At 43.7% G+C, this 21,317-nt stretch overlaps 1 protein-coding gene across 1 annotated transcript in view; it reads right to left on the minus strand.

Annotated features, from left to right (window-relative positions):
• The window catches only part of LOC134654110 (uncharacterized), a 52,728-nt gene that overhangs the window by 19,911 nt on the left and 11,500 nt on the right, over nucleotides 1-21,317 (minus strand). The window contains exons 12-20 of the mRNA XM_063509537.1: nucleotides 20,864-20,992; nucleotides 20,113-20,249; nucleotides 18,891-19,098; nucleotides 18,521-18,640; nucleotides 18,046-18,246; nucleotides 16,784-17,026; nucleotides 13,208-13,354; nucleotides 2,801-2,911; nucleotides 1,832-2,021 (exon numbers count right to left, since the gene is read on the minus strand). Coding sequence (XP_063365607.1) covers nucleotides 1,832-2,021; nucleotides 2,801-2,911; nucleotides 13,208-13,354; nucleotides 16,784-17,026; nucleotides 18,046-18,246; nucleotides 18,521-18,640; nucleotides 18,891-19,098; nucleotides 20,113-20,249; nucleotides 20,864-20,992 — 1,486 coding nt within the window. The remainder of the gene's footprint in view (nucleotides 1-1,831; nucleotides 2,022-2,800; nucleotides 2,912-13,207; nucleotides 13,355-16,783; nucleotides 17,027-18,045; nucleotides 18,247-18,520; nucleotides 18,641-18,890; nucleotides 19,099-20,112; nucleotides 20,250-20,863; nucleotides 20,993-21,317) is intronic.

The raw sequence follows: 21,317 nt of genomic DNA on the forward strand, positions 1-21,317 counted from the left end.
CAGGCAAGTAGTCAGGTCTCACCGTCAACATGTGTGGTGTGCAGCCTGGCGGCGGCGGGGTCGCGCAGCGCCCACACGACGCGCGGCGCGGGCTGCAGCGCGGCCAGCGCCGCCGCGCCCAGCCCGGCCGCCTCCAGCCACAGCGGCGCCGGCGAGCCCACCAGCAGGGTCTGCGTCGCGGCTCGCACGTGTATAGTGATACAGGCAAGTAGTCAGGTCTCACCGTCAACATGTGTGGTGTGCAGCCTGGCGGCGGCGGGGTCGCGCAGCGCCCACACGACGCGCGGCGCGGGCTGCAGCGCGGCCAGCGCCGCCGCGCCCAGCCCGGCCGCCTCCAGCCACAGCGGCGCCGGCGAGCCCACCAGCAGGGTCTGCGTCGCGGCTCGCACGTGTATAGTGATACAGGCAAGTAGTCAGGTCTCACCGTCAACATGTGTGGTGTGCAGCCTGGCGGCGGCGGGGTCGCGCAGCGCCCACACGACGCGCGGCGCGGGCTGCAGCGCGGCCAGCGCCGCCGCGCCCAGCCCGGCCGCCTCCAGCCACAGCGGCGCCGGCGAGCCCACCAGCAGGGTCTGCGTCGCGGCTCGCACGTGTATAGTGATACAGGCAAGTAGTCAGGTCTCACCGTCAACATGTGTGGTGTGCAGCCTGGCGGCGGCGGGGTCGCGCAGCGCCCACACGACGCGCGGCGCGGGCTGCAGCGCGGCCAGCGCCGCCGCGCCCAGCCCGGCCGCCTCCAGCCACAGCGGCGCCGGCGAGCCCACCAGCAGGGTCTGCGTCGCGGCTCGCACGTGTATAGTGATACAGGCAAGTAGTCAGGTCTCACCGTCAACATGTGTGGTGTGCAGCCTGGCGGCGGCGGGGTCGCGCAGCGCCCACACGACGCGCGGCGCGGGCTGCAGCGCGGCCAGCGCCGCCGCGCCCAGCCCGGCCGCCTCCAGCCACAGCGGCGCCGGCGAGCCCACCAGCAGGGTCTGCGTCGCGGCTCGCACGTGTATAGTGATACAGGCAAGTAGTCAGGTCTCACCGTCAACATGTGTGGTGTGCAGCCTGGCGGCGGCGGGGTCGCGCAGCGCCCACACGACGCGCGGCGCGGGCTGCAGCGCGGCCAGCGCCGCCGCGCCCAGCCCGGCCGCCTCCAGCCACAGCGGCGCCGGCGAGCCCACCAGCAGGGTCTGCGTCGCGGCTCGCACGTGTATAGTGATACAGGCAAGTAGTCAGGTCTCACCGTCAACATGTGTGGTGTGCAGCCTGGCGGCGGCGGGGTCGCGCAGCGCCCACACGACGCGCGGCGCGGGCTGCAGCGCGGCCAGCGCCGCCGCGCCCAGCCCGGCCGCCTCCAGCCACAGCGGCGCCGGCGAGCCCACCAGCAGGGTCTGCGTCGCGGCTCGCACGTGTATAGTGATACAGGCAAGTAGTCAGGTCTCACCGTCAACATGTGTGGTGTGCAGCCTGGCGGCGGCGGGGTCGCGCAGCGCCCACACGACGCGCGGCGCGGGCTGCAGCGCGGCCAGCGCCGCCGCGCCCAGCCCGGCCGCCTCCAGCCACAGCGGCGCCGGCGAGCCCACCAGCAGGGTCTGCGTCGCGGCTCGCACGTGTATAGTGATACAGGCAAGTAGTCAGGTCTCACCGTCAACATGTGTGGTGTGCAGCCTGGCGGCGGCGGGGTCGCGCAGCGCCCACACGACGCGCGGCGCGGGCTGCAGCGCGGCCAGCGCCGCCGCGCCCAGCCCGGCCGCCTCCAGCCACAGCGGCGCCGGCGAGCCCACCAGCAGGGTCTGCGTCGCGGCTCGCACGTGTATAGTGATACAGGCAAGTAGTCAGGTCTCACCGTCAACATGTGTGGTGTGCAGCCTGGCGGCGGCGGGGTCGCGCAGCGCCCACACGACGCGCGGCGCGGGCTGCAGCGCGGCCAGCGCCGCCGCGCCCAGCCCGGCCGCCTCCAGCCACAGCGGCGCCGGCGAGCCCACCAGCAGGGTCTGCGTCGCGGCTCGCACCAGGATACCGGTTATGGGGATCACCTGATAGTAGATCGTGTGTTATTAAGTTCCTGATACAGATGTAGTGCGTAATTGTTTTCCGTCCGACTTTCTCGGAAACGTTCGTATTTGTCATGCTACTTCATCAACCTCAGTACTTTTTGTACAGTCGACTAAAAAAGAGATGTATCCACTTTTTCACCTTATTGCATTGTAATAAAGTGAAAAAGTGGATACATCTCTTTGTAGTCGACCCTACCGATACTGACTGAAATAGCAAGACACGTTCGTGCGTTTCCGTGAAAATACGAAGGAAAATAATTATGCACTACATCTGTACATTTTTGACACAGAATTTTATTGGCTTTCCTGTACTGTCGCCCCTAAAATATTGGATTGGTCAAAACAAATCATGTTAGCTCAGAGGACTATTAGCTCCCACAGTTTATTACCCACCGTCTGATTCGATCATCAGATCTACCTGCAACTGTATGCAACATTTACAAAACTTCAAACCAATAACAACTTATAGTTTATAATTAAGTGAATAATTAATAAATAGTTAATATTGTCCTTCGCTGCCTGAAACACAGGGAATCCTAGTTCAGGCATTTGTAAATCACTTGTCTTTATAAATTCTTAGTATTTAAGAGCAACCACTGTACTATACTTTTCTCAATAAATTATTTGTATTTGTATTTGTAACTATTAAACGTAAGTTAAAATCTACTCGCAAGAAGACAATAATCGCAAGATATTACTTTCTATGATTATGAAGAATGAATGGCACTTTATATGACTTCATTATCAAATGAGCTCACCTCCACTTCAGCCTCAGCGCTGGCCATTTCGACGTCAGATATGTCGAGAGCAACGAGACGGATCCGTGCCGTGCCCGTCGATAGTCCGTGCACCAACCCGGACTGGCTAACCTACAAGAAAAAGTTGAAAACACACACAATTGCACTGATTTAAACTTTCACGATTTTTACACATTATTAAATTATACAACGGGACTTTTAATCGCGTATCTAAGTTTTAAGATTTACCTCCGACGTTTCGAGGACGGCGTTGTCCCCGTGGTCTCGGAGAAGACCACACAATTGAATAGGTACATCAATAACAATTGTAAATGTGTGAAACACTGCACTTTCACATTCCGCGTCACATAAATTTGTCTTGTCTTGCATCGAAATAAGTGTGATTGAAACGATGTAATTTATGTATGTATTAAATAATTTACTAATCTACATTGTAAAAAAGAGCAAACTTGAATATGCGTCTGAAAGTTAGAACCCCTATGATAATACCTATACAAACAAAAATCTGCAGAAATCATGTACGAGTATGTGCTATAAAATATATCAAAATAATTACATTATGTCTAGGTTAATATGGACCGTATGGAATTAGGTCACACAGTGAGAGATGTCTAAATATATTAGTACCTAAGGCTGCTAGCGGTACAATTTTACAAGTAGAATTTTTGCAAACGTTTCATAACGGTCATCTGTCTGACATCGATCTCAGGTCGATAGGGATGTTGACATTTTTTTGGAACTGGTTTCATTTTGTAGATAGACACGTAATAACTACAGAAAAAAATATTAAAAAAATATATTCATTAATTTTGAATAAAAAAACATGTATAATAAGTTTCGTGTTTAAATTTCGCGCCTAAACGCTCCAAACTGTCACGTGACCTTGATGACGTAACGGCGTTTTAAACAAACTGCTGTCAGTCATTTTTTTTTTAATTCTTTATATGGCAACTGACAATTTTTTTTTAAAGCCTTAACACACTACCGCATCGGATCGGATAGCGACCTTCTTTCTCGCTCTAACTTATAGCTGCGTCCAGGGACCGGAACCGCTTACCCTGAAGAGGGTTTTACCCCGGGTTAATGATAGAGTGGTTTTTAAAAACCCTATCAATTCGGAAAGCACATCATTGACTTACCCAAACGAAAAAATTACCAAATTGAATACAGTTAACTCGGGTAAGCGCTTACCAAAACCAAAAACCCTTTATTAAAGTTTCCCTATGAAGTGGGTTTCAAATGCGATCAAGCTATTTTAATCTCTGTGACCAAGGCTTTCGACTGATTATTGCAGCAACATCCAAGCGCATGGTTGACAATAGGTACAAGTATGGCGGCACGAGCGAGCCTACACACACAAATAAACAGACTTTATGCATTAGCCGTAGCGCTTACGCCTTTGATCAAGATGCTATTATTGCTTGTCCGTGCGCGAAAATATCGTTGTGATTTGCCGGGCGGCGGCGGCGAACAAGTCCGAGCTTGCTGTTTGTGTTTATAGAATTGTTCGGACGGAGCTCGTAATAGTGCGTTGCGGTCGGCGGAATTTTAAATTGCAAAATATTGTGAATACTTACTTCACTTGGTGGTTATATATATATTCTACGTTAGCTTAGAACATTATGCAGCAAAAGATTGCAGTAGGACGGTTAATCAGTTGTTAATTATTAATATTATACAACGCATGAGACTTGTCTTTCACAACTAGGGTTGCCAACCGTACTATATTATATAGTATTGTACTATATTTTGGCTCTCTGTACTATATACTTTTGGAAAAATATATAGTACGCTATAATACTATATTTCTGATTAAACGTATGTTACACTTATGTTTAGTATTTTATCTAAAAGTACCATATTTTTTTGGAATGTACTATATTTTTGATGCCCTATTCTGGAAAATACTATATTCTACCAAAAAATAGTTGGCAACCCTATTCACAACCTACGAAGTTTCAAGCCCCTAAGGTAGGGTTGCCATACGTCCCGGTTCGCCGGGACATGTCCCGGTTTGAAGCACGGTGTCCCGGCGTCCCGGCCGATAAGGAAATTGTCCCGGCTTAAAAATCATAGTTACTTAGTAGGGGGCTGGACTTGGTAAATAATAAAATACCTACATTTCTACGTTTCATATGGCCAAAATAAAAAAAAAATGTTTTTTCTACTCCCGTACTTTTATTTGTCATTTAAAGGGTCGTACACACACCTTTAAACCCCTCTCTTATAGTTGTCAAGTCTTTAGTCTATTCCCCAAAAAAGTATTTGTGCATACACGCAGTATCTTTTTGGCACTTTTACGATACTTCGTGTAATCACCACTTAAAAAATATTGTATGGAATACATTGTTGGCAACCTAATTTTAATTGTCATTTCTGACAGATGAGTGAACCATAGACATGTTTTGGTTAATCATCATCATCATCATCAGTTTTCATCTTTATAGGGCTACATCTCCTAAACCGTGCGTCGTAGCGCAAAAATAATCAAATTTTCGTTCCCCTTTGAAACCCGTCAGTAACATTTAAAAAACACAAAAAACTAAAAAAAAATTAAAAAAAAGAAAGAAAAATGTTTATGGGTTGTATCTCCTAAACCGTGCGTCGTAGCGCAAAAATATTAAAATGTTCATTCCTCTGTAGGAAGCCCCTAATTAATATAAAAAAAAAACACAAAAGAGAAATAAAAAAAAAACAAAAAAAATCTTTATAATGCTGTATCTCCTAAACCGTGCGTCGTAGCGCAAAAATAATCAAATTTTCGTTCCCCTTTGAAACCCGTAAGTAATATTTAAAAAACAAGAAAAACAAAAAAAAAATTCAACCCCTTTTTCACCACCTCGGGGGATGAATTATCAAAAACTCTGAAATTAGTTTTATTTTGATAAAATACCTTTTTACGAAATTTCAACTTTGTAGCTTTAAATAAAATTTGAACCCTATAAAATTTTCAACCCCCCTTCGACCCTTTAAGAGACGAATTTTTAAAAACGCTGACATGACTTTTCTCGTATTTTAATAATATGCCATTTTACAAAGATTCAAGTCGCGCACTTAAAAAAATGTCTGACTTCCATACAAATCTTCAACCCCTTTTTCATCACCTTAACTTAAAGGATGAATTTTAGAAAAATGCTGAGATAGGTTTTCTTCTTTTTTAATGTAATAACTTTTTACGAAGTTACAAATTCATAGCTTAAAATAATATTTGAACCCCAAACAAACTTTCAACCCTCTCCTTTTTAACCCTTTTTAACTGACGAAAAAACGGAGGAGGTTCTCAAGTCGACGCGTACCGTTACCGTTACCGTTAAGTGACTGCGCCAGCCAGCAGTTCTGCTGCAAGGACGCAGAAGCGTTGGTCACACAAGAGAGGGAGGGACGGAGAGGCTCATCGAGCTTGCTCAAATGCACGCGCTGGCACGATCCAGGCCGTCAGTCAGAGGCGTATGCTACGGTATGCTAACAACCACCGTCCAGACAAACCTGTTCCGAGCTAGGACGTGTATTCGGGCCTACTCGTGTATTCCTCCCATCATCTGCCGCCCCGGCATGCTCAACTGACCTTCCTGCCCGAGACACCGGCGAGCCAATAATACAGGTGGGGAGTGTGGGGCTGGTGCAGTCGAGGATAGGAGTTGACGGGAGTAGAAGAACCAGACCGAATACCAGCATCGTGCCCAGTGTAAGGGATATAGATAAATACTAGTGTAAATATATAGGTAAGAAGGGATGGTGACTGCGATTAATTTGCGTTCATTGCTCTTAGGTTTTTTGTGAAGCCGATTGTAATTTTCACGTGGGTTGTTCAATCACTGGTCCGTCGATCTCGTCAGGCTGGGACTTCGGCATTAACAGTTTTCGTGAGTTCGTGATTGACTTTCTTCAAGGACTTTTTCTCATATATGGCTTTCGTATTTTCTTAGTTTTTTTTTACCCGCCACTGTCCGTTGCCACTTGCGAGAAACTATGTAAATATTCGAGTTTGCACGGAGATTGTCCTTAGCGTTTCGTGAGCTCGTGATCATCCGGTTTGGTTTCAGTCAGTAACATTTATCTCAGTGTGTTGATGCTTGTTCTTTAATATACTGGATATACGCCGTAATAGCGCGCTGTAAATGGCGAAATTACGAAAGTTCTCAAGTCGACGCGTATTTTTTTTTATGTATGATCACATATTTTTTTTTACAGAGTAGTTCGATTTTGATAATTATTTTTTTATTGGATTTGGTATACCCCGAAGTTGGTCCCATATAAATTTGGAAAAAAAATCCAACCTTAAGGGTAGGAAAATAGGGGATGATTGATTTTTCACTCACCGATTGTAACGTATGACCACGCATAACTTTTTACACAGTAGTCCGATTTTTTTCATTCATGTGTCGCGCTATTAACAATGCGTTAAAACTAAAAATGGAAAAATAAAAACTTTTTACAAAAAAAATAAAACCGACTTCAAAAAGAATAAAATAAAATATTATCATTTTTGAAGTATATGCGTTACCAACTGATATGTTTGAAGTCGGTGCCAAGCCAAGTAGTAACAATACCATACCAGTCAAAAATAATCAGCTTTACGGCTATAAATCCCATTTTTAACTGGTATTGTTACTACTTGGCTTGGCACCGACTTCAAACATATCAGTTGGTAACGCATAGACTTCAAAAAGGATAATATTTTATTTCATCCTTTTTGAAGTCGGTTTTATTTTTTTTGTAAAAAGTTTTTAAAGGATGAATTTTTAAAAACGCTGAAATTGCTTTTCTTGTTATCTAATAATATGCCTTTATACAAGGATTCAAGCCCCGCAGTCACAAAAATGTTTGATCTCCATACAAACTTTCAACCCCTTTTTAACCCTTATAAAGGAAGAATTTTTTAGAAACGCTGAAATTACTTTTCTTGTACTCTAATAATATGCCTCTGTACAAAGATTCAAGCCCCGCACTCACAAAAATGTTTGATCTTCATACAAACTTTCAACCCCTTTTTCACCACCTTAGGGGATGAATTTTCAAAAACGCTGAAATTCGTTTTTTGCCGTTTTGAAATAATACCCTTTTAGGAAGTTACAAACTTTCAAAACCTTTTTAACCCTGTTAGGGGATGAATTTTACAAAACGTTGAAATTACTTTTCCTGTCTTCTAATAATATCCCCAATACAAAGGTTCAAGTCCCGCACTCAAACAAATGTTTGATATCCATACAAATTTTCAACCCCTTTCTCACCACCTTAGGGGATGAATTTTCAAAAACGCTGAAACAAGTTTTCTTGTATTTTAATTTAATACCTTTTTGCGAAGTTTCAAGTTCCTAGCTTAAAATAAAATTCGCACCCCAAGACGAATTTTCATCCCTTTTTTAACCCCCTTAGGGGTTGAATTTCCAAAACCGTTGCAATTACTTTTTTTTGTAATCGGCAATTATGCCTTTCTAAGAAGTTTCAAAGCATTTGTAATGGATTCAAACTTTCAACCCCTTTTTAACCCTGTTAGGGGATGAATTTTACAAAACGCTGAAATTGCTTTTCCTGTCTTTTAATAATATCCCCAAATACAAAGATTCAAGTCCCGCGTTCGAAAAAATGTTTGATATCCATACAAACTCTCAACCCCTTTTTCACCACCTTAGGGGATAAATTTTCAAAACCGCTGAAATTAGTTTTCTTGTATTATAATAATATATCTTTTTACGAAGTTTCAAATTCTTAGCTTAAAATAAAACTTGAACCCCATACAAACTTTCCTCCCCTTTTTAACCCCCTTAGGGGTTGAATTTCTCAAAATCGCTTCTTATCTCTTGTACACTTTATAAATGTAATCTGGTGTGTAAATTTCAACTTTCTATCTTTTGTAGTTTCGGCTCTGCGTTGATGAATCAGTCAGTCCGTCCGGACACTTGCATTTATACAGGATGGATTTTCTTTTTGGGTCAGTGAGGGCAGCTACCAGATCCCGTCCTGCTACGAGAAAACGGTCTAAGAAGACCTTCCCTCGATTTCAAATTAATGAAGATTGGCTTTTACAGATTTTGGAAAAAACATACAGGGTGCGAGATAAAGATCATTTTTGACAAACTTTTTTTTTATGCCAATCGATCCCATTCCTATTGAGGATCAAAAGCTTGTATGGAACCAAAAAAATATCCATAGTAAATTTATGGAAAAAGTATTTATTAATTTGTGGCTTTTTAGTACATTACCGTAAGTTGACCCCTAGGAAACGAATGATACTGGATAGGAATGGAATCGATTGGCATACAAAAATAGCATCTGAAAAATAAAAGTTTTCATTTTCATACAAATTGTATGGGAAAAGTTTTCCTCAATTTGTGGCTTTTCTAGCCGGAATTTTTTTTTTGGTTCCATACAAGCTTTTGATCCTTAATGGGAATTGGATCGATTGGCATCAAAAAAAAAGTTTGTCAAAAATGACCTTTTCCTCTCATCCTGTATGTTTTATCCAAAACCTGTAAAAGCCAATCTTCATTAATTTGAAATCGAGGGAAGGTCTTCTTAGACCGTTTTCTCGTAGCAGCACGGGATCTGGTAGCTGCCCTCACTGACCCAAAAAGAAAATCCATCCTGTATATTCCATGACGTCGTGTCACCAAACTCAGGACGCGAGTAACACGAGTAATTAGAGAGGATTCCAGAATGTGATGTGACTGCTCCAATTCACTCCACTTGTTTCGCTTTTGCGGCTGCCGCCCCCCCGCCCCCCGCCTACCTATCTCTATCTATCCTGTTCTGTTCAATGAGAAAGGTAGAATCGCCGCCTACGTAGAAAAGAGACGGAAAAAGGGTTACCCTATGAAGGGGTAAGCGGTAAATATTATAGGCTTAACTACCTTATCTACACCCTATTTGATTTGGTAACCACATCTAATATGATTAATCATATTCAAAATGGTTTCCATAACGATAGGGTAAGCCAAACGATAGGGTAACCATGACCTCTGGGCACTGACCATCCAGCCTCTAGACTCAACTTAGGCCAATTCTTTCATGAAACCGATGCTGCCAAAAATACAGGGGTGCGGGGGACGAGGTGAGCGAGTCCCGTGCCGTGATTGGTCCGTTCAAACACACGTGGGCGTCAGACAGAAATATCTGCCGGGCGCTAGTGATGTGACACGTTGAATAATAACATTGTCAATCACGGTCAATAATGTAATAACAGTAATAATATGCAAGCATGTTTTGAATGCTATGTTGATTCGTTCGTTCGAAAACATTAACCCATAACGTTGTGGTTTCGTTAGCAGGTGTATCTGCTTTATATAATTAATTTAAAAATAAACTATTGGTAAAAAGGCGTCTTATGGGATTTAGAGAAGCGCGAGACGAGACGAGATGCGGATGCGGATATTCGCAACATCCCTGCTTGGAAGCACTTCATTCACGCAGCTCGCCCTTCGGCCTCGCTTTAAATTACTGAGGGTTGCACGCTTGGGAGTCGGGGTGAAGGCTTCGGGCCTTCGGCGGGTCAGCCTTCGGCCTCCCAGCCTGATATTCGCCCTTCGGGTTCGCTTAACCTACTTGGAAATTTTCCTTTGCCCGTGTCCGCCGCCATTTAGAGTGTTAATAAAAAATAATTCACATACTAATCTTGGGCCCCCAAGCTCGCCGCATGCCAAATCTCAACGCGCTCAGACCAACTTGAAAAAAAAAATCATATCATAATCATAATCATAATTCTTTATTGCAACCATGGTATTACAAGGTGTTCTTATGTTAGTTAGTACATTTTGAAACTTTTTAAATGCAATTTGTGTTGTCTCGGGCCCTCTATGGCATTTGGTCGAGCACCCCCCACCTATCTCTCACCTTTGAAGCTTTTCATAAAAAATAAGTGGCCATTTTTACCGCCATATTGGTTTTATTAAAAAAAATCCATAGGAATACAGCTAGGTGACCCCGAGTTTTCGTGACCAAAATTTTAGCGCGCTGGGAGCATTTTGAAAAATGATCGCCATTTTGAAAAAATAATGGCGGCTTCAGAAACTGTCAGCGTCCCTCTATGACATTTGGTCGAGCATCTCCCACGTATCTGTCACCGTTTAGTGACCAAAAGTCGGATAATCCGGTAGACCAAAAGTCGGATTTTTCTGGAAGTCACCAAACCACCCCCTATATACGAGCGTATCAAAGTCAAATACCCCAGGAACCCCCTTCTGGGAGAGCAATTATGTCAATTAATCAGTCGGGTTGCGGCTTTATATACAGGGTGGATTTTCTTTTTGGCTCAGTGAGGGCAGCTACCAGATCCCGTACTGCTACGAGAAAACGGTCTTAGGAGACCTACCCTCGATTTCAAATTAGATCCCATTCCTATTGAGGATCAAAAGCTTGTATGGAAGCAAAAAAAAATTCCGGCTAGAAAAGCCACAAATCGAGGAAAACTTTTCCCATAATATTTGAATGAAAATGAAAACTTTTATTTTTCACATGCTACTTTTGTATGCCAATCGATTCCATTCCTATCCAGTATCAATAGTTTCCTAGGGGTCGACTTACGGTAATGTACTAAAAAGCCACAAATTAATAAAAACTTTTTCCATACATTTACTATGGAGAAAATGTGAAATTTTATTCACAATTTTCTACCTCGCCCATCATTCGTACAGCAATGTCTTCATACAGTGTTATGGTTCTTAAATGTAACAGGACAGGACTGATTGGCCAAATATTATGGGAAAAGTTTTCCTCGATTTGTGGCTTTTCTCGCCGGAAAATTTTTTTTGCTTCCATACAAGCTTTTGATCCTCAATAGGAATGGGATCGATTGGCATAAAAAAAAAGTTTGTCAAAAATGACCTTTTCCTCGTATCCTGTATGTTTTTTCCAAAATCTGTAAATGCCAATCTTCATTAATTTGAAATCGAGGGAAGGTCTCTTAAGACCGTTTTCTCGTAGCAGTACGGGATCTGGTAGCTGCCCTCACTGAGCCAAAAAGAAAATCCACCCTGTATTCGCGATTTTCGCGGTATCCTACTATACCCACCCATTAAAAACACCCTGTATAATTCTATTAAGAGATATTACATGGTTTAAATCAAATATTTATTTGTTATTATGTAAATGAAATGTTATTTAACACAATCTAACTAAATGAAGTTTAAATTATTTGGCCGAATGTTCAAGTATCATTGCCATGTTGGCAGTCGTACACAGAAAAAAAGCAAAAATTAAAAAGTTAAACCGACGCCTACTATTCTCAACAAAAATGGAATCAAAATAATGCATTTTAAATTGCAACCGTATGTTTTTGTATAAAATTGGTCTTGTGATTAATTTAAATTTGCAATGTTTTTATAATCGCTAAAAGTAATACGAGTACCTATGTAGTGCTAAATTGACAATATCGTTTATGTTCAAGGGAAAATTGGTACCTGACTGTACTCGTAAGTGTAATTCTCATATTATTTATTTGTTTTATAGTGAATTTTTCGCAAATACCTATGCGATTTGAATTGAATTCCCTTGTCAATAGTAAACAATCACATTCTATGGATATGGACATCACTAGTTTGGGCTTAGGAATGTCACGTAATAAAAGACAAGAAAGGATGTATACGGATGCAGCGCGATAGAAAGAGACTTTCTTAAAAGACGTCATCGAGTTTCAAGCGCTGTCAAATTTGATGAGACGCTTAAATTAAAATATTTTTTATCCAAATCTCTAAAAAATCGGCTTACCTGTGAAATGAAATGCCATTTTTTTGTACACCAGAGTTTTTAGTGTTCTTGCCACACAATTTGACACAACAATAATGCATTTTTGATAGCAAAAACTTCTTCGAGCTACCGAAGTTTCTAGACCGAGCCCGGTCCGCCGACTGAAGTAAGCGGTGTAGGCGTGACTCGAAGATGGAGTAACGCTACCGTATGTGTGGCAGAGGGGGTAGCGCGACTATGCTATGTCTAGAGGCTGGATGGTCAGTGCCTCTGGGTAAGCATTTAATAGGGTTACTTTATCGATACGATTAATCTTTAAAAGGGGTTTTCCGGTCCCTGGCTGCGTCCTTAACGCACCACCTTACACACTATCGATTCGTGCGCCGCACCGCACCAAGATCGCGTTTCGGTACGATAATCTGTAGACACTTAGGCAGGTTTTATAACTTGTCTTTGGTGATTCCACTGTGATTACGTCACGCGCTCCGATTGGCGTTTGCAGTCACGTGATACTGGGCATTATTTTAAACACTTTTGATTATTTTTAATTAATTTATTACGCATATTTACACTTGCAAAATATGATTTTTCGCGTTCTAATATTCCCTGTTATGGTAAAAACATAACATGTTATATATTCGCGATTCATGTCAACATCCCTAAATCCCTATTGCGCGACTGTTGTGCAAAGATATAATCAAATATCTTTTTAATGATTGATCTTACCTCAACTGCCCTCGATGTTTCGTATAGTTTATAATGCAGCGCGGCGAGGTGCGGCGGCGGGCCGCCCGCGTGTCTCAGCTGCAGCTTGCCGCTCGGCGGGATCCTGGCCCGGGGTGGCACCACGCTCAGTGGCGGGAACACTAAAACCTAAGAACATTTTTTAATTATAAATGGGCTTACTCATAGCCACAGACTAGCCGAGGCGAAGACGTGGCCTGCGATGGAGCGAGCCTGCCCAGAAGGTGCCTGTTCACCCTTGATTTGAAGGTTGCCGGGTTATAGAAACAACATGCATTCTTTAAAAAATACATTATTAAGTGTGCCGCGTGTGAAGTGCCGAAAACCCGACTATCAGGTATTTTATGATTTCGTTTCCAGGCCGGACGACCCGATAGTCGGGATTGTGGTACTACAGCTTTATATGACGAAATTTCATCAGGCATCTCACTTTGAAGCTGACCACCGTCCTGCGCGCCTGTCTGGCTCATAGGTACGTGCCGAAGCGGTGGAGAGAGGTCAAAGTCATCTTCATACCGAAACCAGGTAAAAGCGACTACTCGGATCCCAAATCCTTTAGGCCCATCAGCCTGACCTCCTTCATGCTTAAAACCTTGGAGAGGTTGTGCGACAGGTATCTGAGGGAGAGGGTGCTGAGTAACGTGCCCCTACATCCCAACCAACATGCCTACAGCCCTGGCAAGTCTACAGAATCGGCACTACATGCAGTGGTAAGCAAAATTGAGGTGGCGATTAAAAGCAGGTCCATGTGCTTAGGAACCTTTATAGATATAGAAGGGGCCTTCGACAGGACTAGGTTCAGCAGCATTGCAGCAGCACTGGTAAGACATGGAGCGAATACAGTTATGATCCAGTGGATAAACAACATGTTGAGCCAGAGGGTCATAAAACTTGGGACAGGGGAGACACAGCAGGCATCAGTGGCAAAGGGATGCCCCCAAGGGGGCGTTCTATCACCACTTCTATGGAACCTAGTAGTGAACGACCTAATCACAACGCTAAACAACAATCACTACTACACAATCGGCTATGCTGACGATATAGTGATACTAACGAGCGGCAACCACACAGGTACGGTATGCGACGTTACCCGCTCTGCACTAGCCATCGTGGAGCGCTGGTGCATCAACAACGAACTCACAGTCAATCCCCACAAGACGGAGCTGGTAATGTTCACCAACAAACGCAATTTGGGAAACTACCGCCTTCCCAAACTGTTCAATACAGAACTCCAACTATCTGCAGAGGTAAAGTATTTAGGGGTAATACTTGACAACAAGCTAAATTGGAGTAATCACTTAAATGGCAAAATTGATAAAGCTACAGTCGCGTTCTGGCAATGTCGTAGAATGGTGGGTAGAACCTGGGGATTAACTCCCAGGTTAACTCTATGGCTTTACCAGGCAGTAATAAGACCAATAATAAGCTACGGAGCGATAGTATGGTGGCCACGCACCAAACTATCCACAGTTGAGGCTAAACTACAACGACTCCAGAGGCTGGCCTGTATGGCGACAACGGGCTGCATGAGGACAACACCAACCGCGGCCCTGGAAGCCTTACTGGGCCTGCCGCCGCTGCACCTCTTTATACAACAGGAAGCGCTAGCTGCGGCGGTACGTCTTAAAAAATCTAATCTCTGGAGACCGCCTAGGGTGCCACACACCGAAATCCTCTACGAGGCCATAGGTAGGGAACCGCTTATAGAAGCGGTGACTGACAGGATACCCAAGCAGTTCGTCTTCGACAAGAAATACAAAATACAATTACATGAAGAACCCCATGAAGGACTCAACCCAAGAGAGCTGAGAATCTTCACGGACGGATCAAAGACAAGGTCAGGCACTGGCGCTGGGGTTTTCTCAGAGGACCTAAACATACACATCTCAACACCACTTGGTGCCCATAACACAGTCTTCCAGGCGGAATGTATGGGCATCATAATGGCAGCACACGCAATCGTCTCAAGGGAAGTAATGGACTACCCCATCCGCATACTCTCTGATAGTCGATCAGTACTACAAGCCCTACAAAGTTATACTCTCACTTCAGGGCTAATTTACGAATGCCACAAAGCTCTGTCAGAGGTATGTACCACCAATGGCGTAACTCTGCAGTGGATTAAAGGACACAGCAACTCACGAGGTAACGATGCAGCCGACATCCTGGCGAGAGGTGGCTCGGAACTGAAGGTGGCAGGACCTGAGCCAATTCTACCTCTGCCATTTGCCTGGCTCCGGAACATGCTGCGACATAACACCAAGGTAAAACACCAACAATACTGGTCTAACCTAGGCACCTGCAGGCAGGCGAAGGAAGCCCTCCCGACACTCAACCCCAATCTGTCACGGAGGCTGCGACAGCTGAAGAGACCACAGCTCCGGCTTATAGCTGGGGCCATAACCGGCCACGCCTCATTTAACAAACACCTACTAACCCTACGTGTTACAGATAGCCCCCTCTGCAGGGCGTGCATGGAGGCAGAGGAGACAGCCGCCCACGTCATTCTCGAATGCCCAGGGGTGGCAGAATACCGGGCACAACACCTCGGCTCACCGGGGTCGCTCCCAGAAGTCGTCGGCAACGTCAAGGGTCTGCTAGGCTTCCTGGTAGAGCTGGGTTGGCAGGAATAGGCCGCCAACCCATCACGCAAAATAGGCGCAATAATATGACGTCGAGTTGCGGAAACCAAGCCCGCGAATACCTATAACCTATATATATGACGAAATTTTTGAGGCCTGGCGCGGATGTCTTGTTTGGCTGGGTGGCATAAAATCCTGTGTTATCATTATCAGCCTTCCAAAATTTCCTTTCCCGACATCTGGGAATTTGCCTTGACTTGATGTCAGGGGTCATGGTGGGGGGTGCTGTCGACTGCATGTCTAACTCGAACTACTATTAAATATCTCGTCAGAAATGCCTATCCCTCGGTTAACAGTCTACTATTTAACATTAGTAGGAGTATAACGCGCAATAATCGCAATATGGCGCAGGAGGTTGATACTTCTCATACTTTATACAAACTATAATATACATTAACACGACGATTATTCTGACGACTGGTGTGGCCTAGTGGGTAGTGACCATATATGCCTGTGAAGCCGATGGTCCTGGGTTCAAATCCCGGTAAGAGCATTTATTTGTGTGATGAATACAAATATTTGTTCCCGAGTCATGGGTGTTTTCTATGTATTTAAGTATTTTATATATATCATACATCGTAGTCTGAGTACCCATAACACAAGCCTCATTGGGCTTACCGTGGGACTCAGTAAATCTGTGTAAGTCCTATAATATTTATTAGCAGACCCTTACCCACTGACAATCCAACCTCTAGACTGAGCTTAGGCCAATTCTTTCATGAAACCGATGCTGCCAAAAATACGGGGGTGCGGGGGGACGAGGTGAGCGAATCCCGTGCCGTGATTGGTCCGTTCAAAGACACGGACCAATCACGGCACGGGATTGACTCGAAGATGGAGTAACGCTACCGTATGTGTGGCAGAGGGGGTAGCGCGACTATGCTATGTCTAGAGGTTGGATTGTCTGTGCCCTTACCTCATGATCAGCACTAGACACGCCCCCAAACACGGCTCTAAGCTTCCCCGCACCCTCCCTGAGCCCGCAAAGCTGGCCTTCCTTGATGGTGAAGTGCGAGTCGTGCCGCCACTCCACAGCGCGCGATGCGAGCAGGCGCGCGCGCGACGCGCCGCGCAAGATGGCCGACACGGGTACGCATGCGCCCACGCAGACGGCGCGAGAGGTGGATACTTCTACGGTTAGCACTTCTTCGATGGTGACCTGTGAAGTTAGATTTCATTGTGTTATGGAACAGATAAATTAATTGTATAACTATGGCTATGGCCCCTTGTTATCTGTATATTTAATAGGGGGTATTACTGTATTGTACATTGTGCCTTAACCCTTAAATGCATGATTTTTTCGTTTTGCCCGAAATTAATATATATATCACATAATTGTTTGCCGTTTCTAGGAAAAATAGTAAAAAAAATATATCATCGATTTTCACTGGGAAATCAGTGTTAAAAGTTGCATAGTCTAAATCATATTTTTGGAAATATATAGCTATTAGTAAGGGGTATAGGAAAAATCTTAACTGCCAACAGAAAGGTACACTATTTGTGATGTTCCTATGATAAAATTTGTAAATATAAAATAATTACAAACCCCGAAAAATCTGCCCAAAATCACATACTAAAAATTATCAACTTCCAGGTTTTTCCAAGTTTTCCGACATTTCGTCTATAAACAAATGTAACTTTTATAAATTAACATACTGCGTAAATTTATGTAATAATTCGGAAAATGTATTAGTTTTACTATTGAAATAATATACAAGAACAAATAGAATTTGTTTAATAATGCATAACATTTGATGTTTATGTTGTGTGTATAAATGCATCACTATGCATTTAAGGATTAAACTGTTTTTTGACAAATTTTCACAGACAATAATATATGACATTGATACATCAAGGCGGTTTGTTTACAAAGGGATTACCGGGAAACGCGAAAAACTCAGCTATCTGCCTCTTTATCGCTCGAATATACAAGTGATAGAGAGGTTAGATAACAAACTTTCGACTCTCTCTTTAACGGTAGACCCTCAGATTGTGGAAGTGGCACCCTCTACGCAGAGTTTCACGTAATATTCCCTATTGTCGGCTTGTGATCTCTATGTATGACGAATGTCGACATGTTGCCTAATGTTGGTTCATGCATTACAGTTGCCGTTTCCGCAGCATACGTTAGTACCTTGAGACTACAAACAATTGAAAAAAAAGGCTAAGTACACTGACCTCAACATGCTGCCTATCTCCAGCCACACACTGGTCCACAACTAGCAGGTCATAGCTGCCCGGTCCAGGCACTATAGCCGTTAGTTTACCACCGTCGACAGTACCACTGGACCCTTTAGGAGTCTCTACAGCGTACTTTCCGCTGCCGCCGGAAACGGTCGCTATGTTTGACACGGTTTCGCCTTCCCACGCTACGCTTATCTGTGGAATACAGTAATAATTAGGTAAAATCCATTGTGCACAGTTCATCTAAGAACGTTGTTAATTTGCGATCAGACAAAATCGCCTCGACTTGAAAAAAGATCATGTCGTGTTTTTTTTTTGATGTGATAAAAGCCATTGAAACGTTATTCGTTTCAAACGAAAAAACGATACACATTTTGGTTAGTGAGTGAGTGAGACGCAATGCACATTAAACCAAAAAATTTGACAGGTGGAATACCTAAGTATATCAATGGGTTTATAAATAACTTACCCTCTGTGGATCACATTTCAGTGGCGCTACTACCCTCGCTTGAATACTAGCGGTAGCGTCTGGAATGCTCGCTTTCAAAATCCCACTCCATCCAATAGCCTGCTCGTCTGCCACCACTAGCTGTAATAAAAATAGTATCAAAAAAATTGTCTTGTGTATTTATACCCGAACTCTACGTTATGGTGGTTAGGTTCCGTTTTCAATAACACAGAGAGCTGCCTATCAAGTGAAATCAAACCTTATACAAGCTCAGTTCCCCACGACATGCGCGGGCCTAACTCGTCGAGTAACTCTCTGCATAGCGGGTTGTGTCAAGTAAAATCAAACCTTATACAAATACTGGTAAGGTACAAATTACAACCATTCTCACCTGATAGTACTTGTACGGCACTGGCACCGGCACGTATTCTGGATGGTGTTCAATAAACAGCCTGTCGACGGCTCTGAACTCTATGCCGGGGTGTTTAGGTTCAGTTTCCCACGACACGCGCGGGCCTAGCTCGTCTAGTAACTCTCTGCCCAGCGCGTCGAGTAGAGTAACCTTTACTGTCACTTCGTGGCCGGGACGTAGCCATATTCTGAAACAAAATATTTAAATTATTCATACACACTTTTGACGTGATAACGTCTTATAAATCGATGAACACCGGTAGCATGCACGAAAAAGTGTCACGTTGTGGACAGATCGCCATGGTAACGTTGTGGACAGATCTCCATGGTAACGTATAAAAGTATGCAATTTTTCATCAATGTTTTCTTATGACGTTATTAAGCAAAATTATCGTCCGTAAACCAACTTTACTGACAACCTTATTTTTTTTATATATCTTGAATTAGTTTGAAAGGCCTAATCCTTAATGGGAGCAACTCTTAATCTCAATAAATTGCTAACAATTTAAATTTAATTTTATTACAATTTGGCAATATTTTTTTTATTCACTGGTTTTACGGCCAACGAGTCTTTTGCGGTCCTTTTAATCTTAAAAAAAAGCGGCCAAGTGCGAGTCGGACTCGCCCATGAAGGGTTCCGTATTTAGGCGATTTATGACCGATAAAAAAAAAAACTACTTACTAGATCTCGTTCAAACCAATTTTCGGTGGAAGTTTACATGGTAATGTACATCATATATTTTTTTTAGTTTTATCATTCTCTTATTTTAGAAGTTACAGGGGGGGGGGGACACACATTTTACCACTTTGGAAGTGTCTCTCGCGCAAACTATTCAGTTTAGAAAAAAATATATTAGAAACCTCAATATCATTTTTGAAGACCTATCCATAGATACCCCACACGTATGGGTTTGATGAAAAAAAAATTTTTGAGTTTCAGTTTAAGTATGGGGAACCCCAAAAATGTATTGTTTTTTTTCTATTTTTGTGTGAAAATCTTAATGCGGTTCACAGAATACATCTACTTACCAAGTTTCAACAGTATAGTTCTTATAGTTTCGGAGAAAAGTGGCTGTGACATACGGACGGACAGACAGACGGACAGACGGACAGACAGACAGACAGACAGACAGACATGACGAATCTATAAGGGTTCCGTTTTTTGCCATTTGGCTACGGAACCCTAAAAAGAATATCCTTACTTTGGTCCTCCGGAGCAGTTGTTAGCATCGGCTGGTTCTAATCGCACGCGCGCCACGTGCTGTGCGCACGCAGAGTCGAACTCGGCAGACTCGCGCTCTTCCGCGCCCGAGATGAGAGATAGGCGGGTGTCGCCTTTCTGTAAACAATAAAGGTAGGTTGATAGGATGTCGGTCTGTAACTTAAAATAAATACACAATGAGAAAAACATTCGCAAATATGCAGATTTAAGTAGGACATATGAATTTTTCCATTTTTTCCTTTAATATAAAGTTTGGAATATCGCTCGCAGACGTAATCTGCATGTTAAAAATTGATTTAGTACGGGTTAGCACATTGTCACTGGTGAATTCTCAATGCAACTTGAGACTCCGGTGCCGTTAAAAAGATGTAATCGTCTTTCGGTAGATGTCGCTATACGCCACCCCAAAGGCGTGTGCTTGAGGGAAGGAATGGAAAAATTCGCAAGATTCTGGTAGGCTTCCGTAGCTCAATTGGCAGAGCTAACGCACGGATTGCGGAGGTTGCGGGTTCAAGTCCTGCCGGAAGCGTAAATTTTCCATTTTTTTCTTTAATATAAAGTCCTGGTCATATGAATACCAATTGACATAAGATTATAATATAACATACCCTACGACAGGACAGCGCGAAGAGATGCGTCACGCGTTGTCAGCTCCGCTATGCGGGGGTCATTCGACTCTGCAATTAGGGCTTTACCTGAGATATGAATACAGCTGACATATTAGAACGTACCCTACGACAGGACAGCGTGAAGAGTTGCAGATCAGGATGGCGTTGCGGCGGGGGCCCGTCGCGCGTCGTTAGCTCCGCTATGCGGGGGTCATTCGACTCGGGCATCAGGGCCTCACCCTCGGCTAACACCTGTGAGGAGAAAAAAGCAAATCAGCGAATATTTTACATGTTGACCAGCAGTCAAGGGACTGTAAGCATGCCTCTCGGAATCAAGACAGTGTTTCATACTCATATATTTTAATGCATTTCATGTGTACAGAGGATTTTAGGGTTAAGTACAGTTTCAACATGAACCCGAGGGTATAGCAACATAACAGACTACCTTAATCTAAACTAAAGATCTAGATCTCACTTAAAAAATCTTGGATACAATAATTGCTAATTAGAAGTCGCTTTTTCTTCATCCGGTTGGTTACGTCCAATAGGCTACATGACTAATTTTCATTTATGGTAT

Source organism: Cydia amplana, chromosome 14 (assembly GCF_948474715.1).
Source record: "Cydia amplana chromosome 14, ilCydAmpl1.1, whole genome shotgun sequence".
Taxonomy (NCBI): Eukaryota; Metazoa; Arthropoda; class Insecta; order Lepidoptera; family Tortricidae; genus Cydia; species Cydia amplana.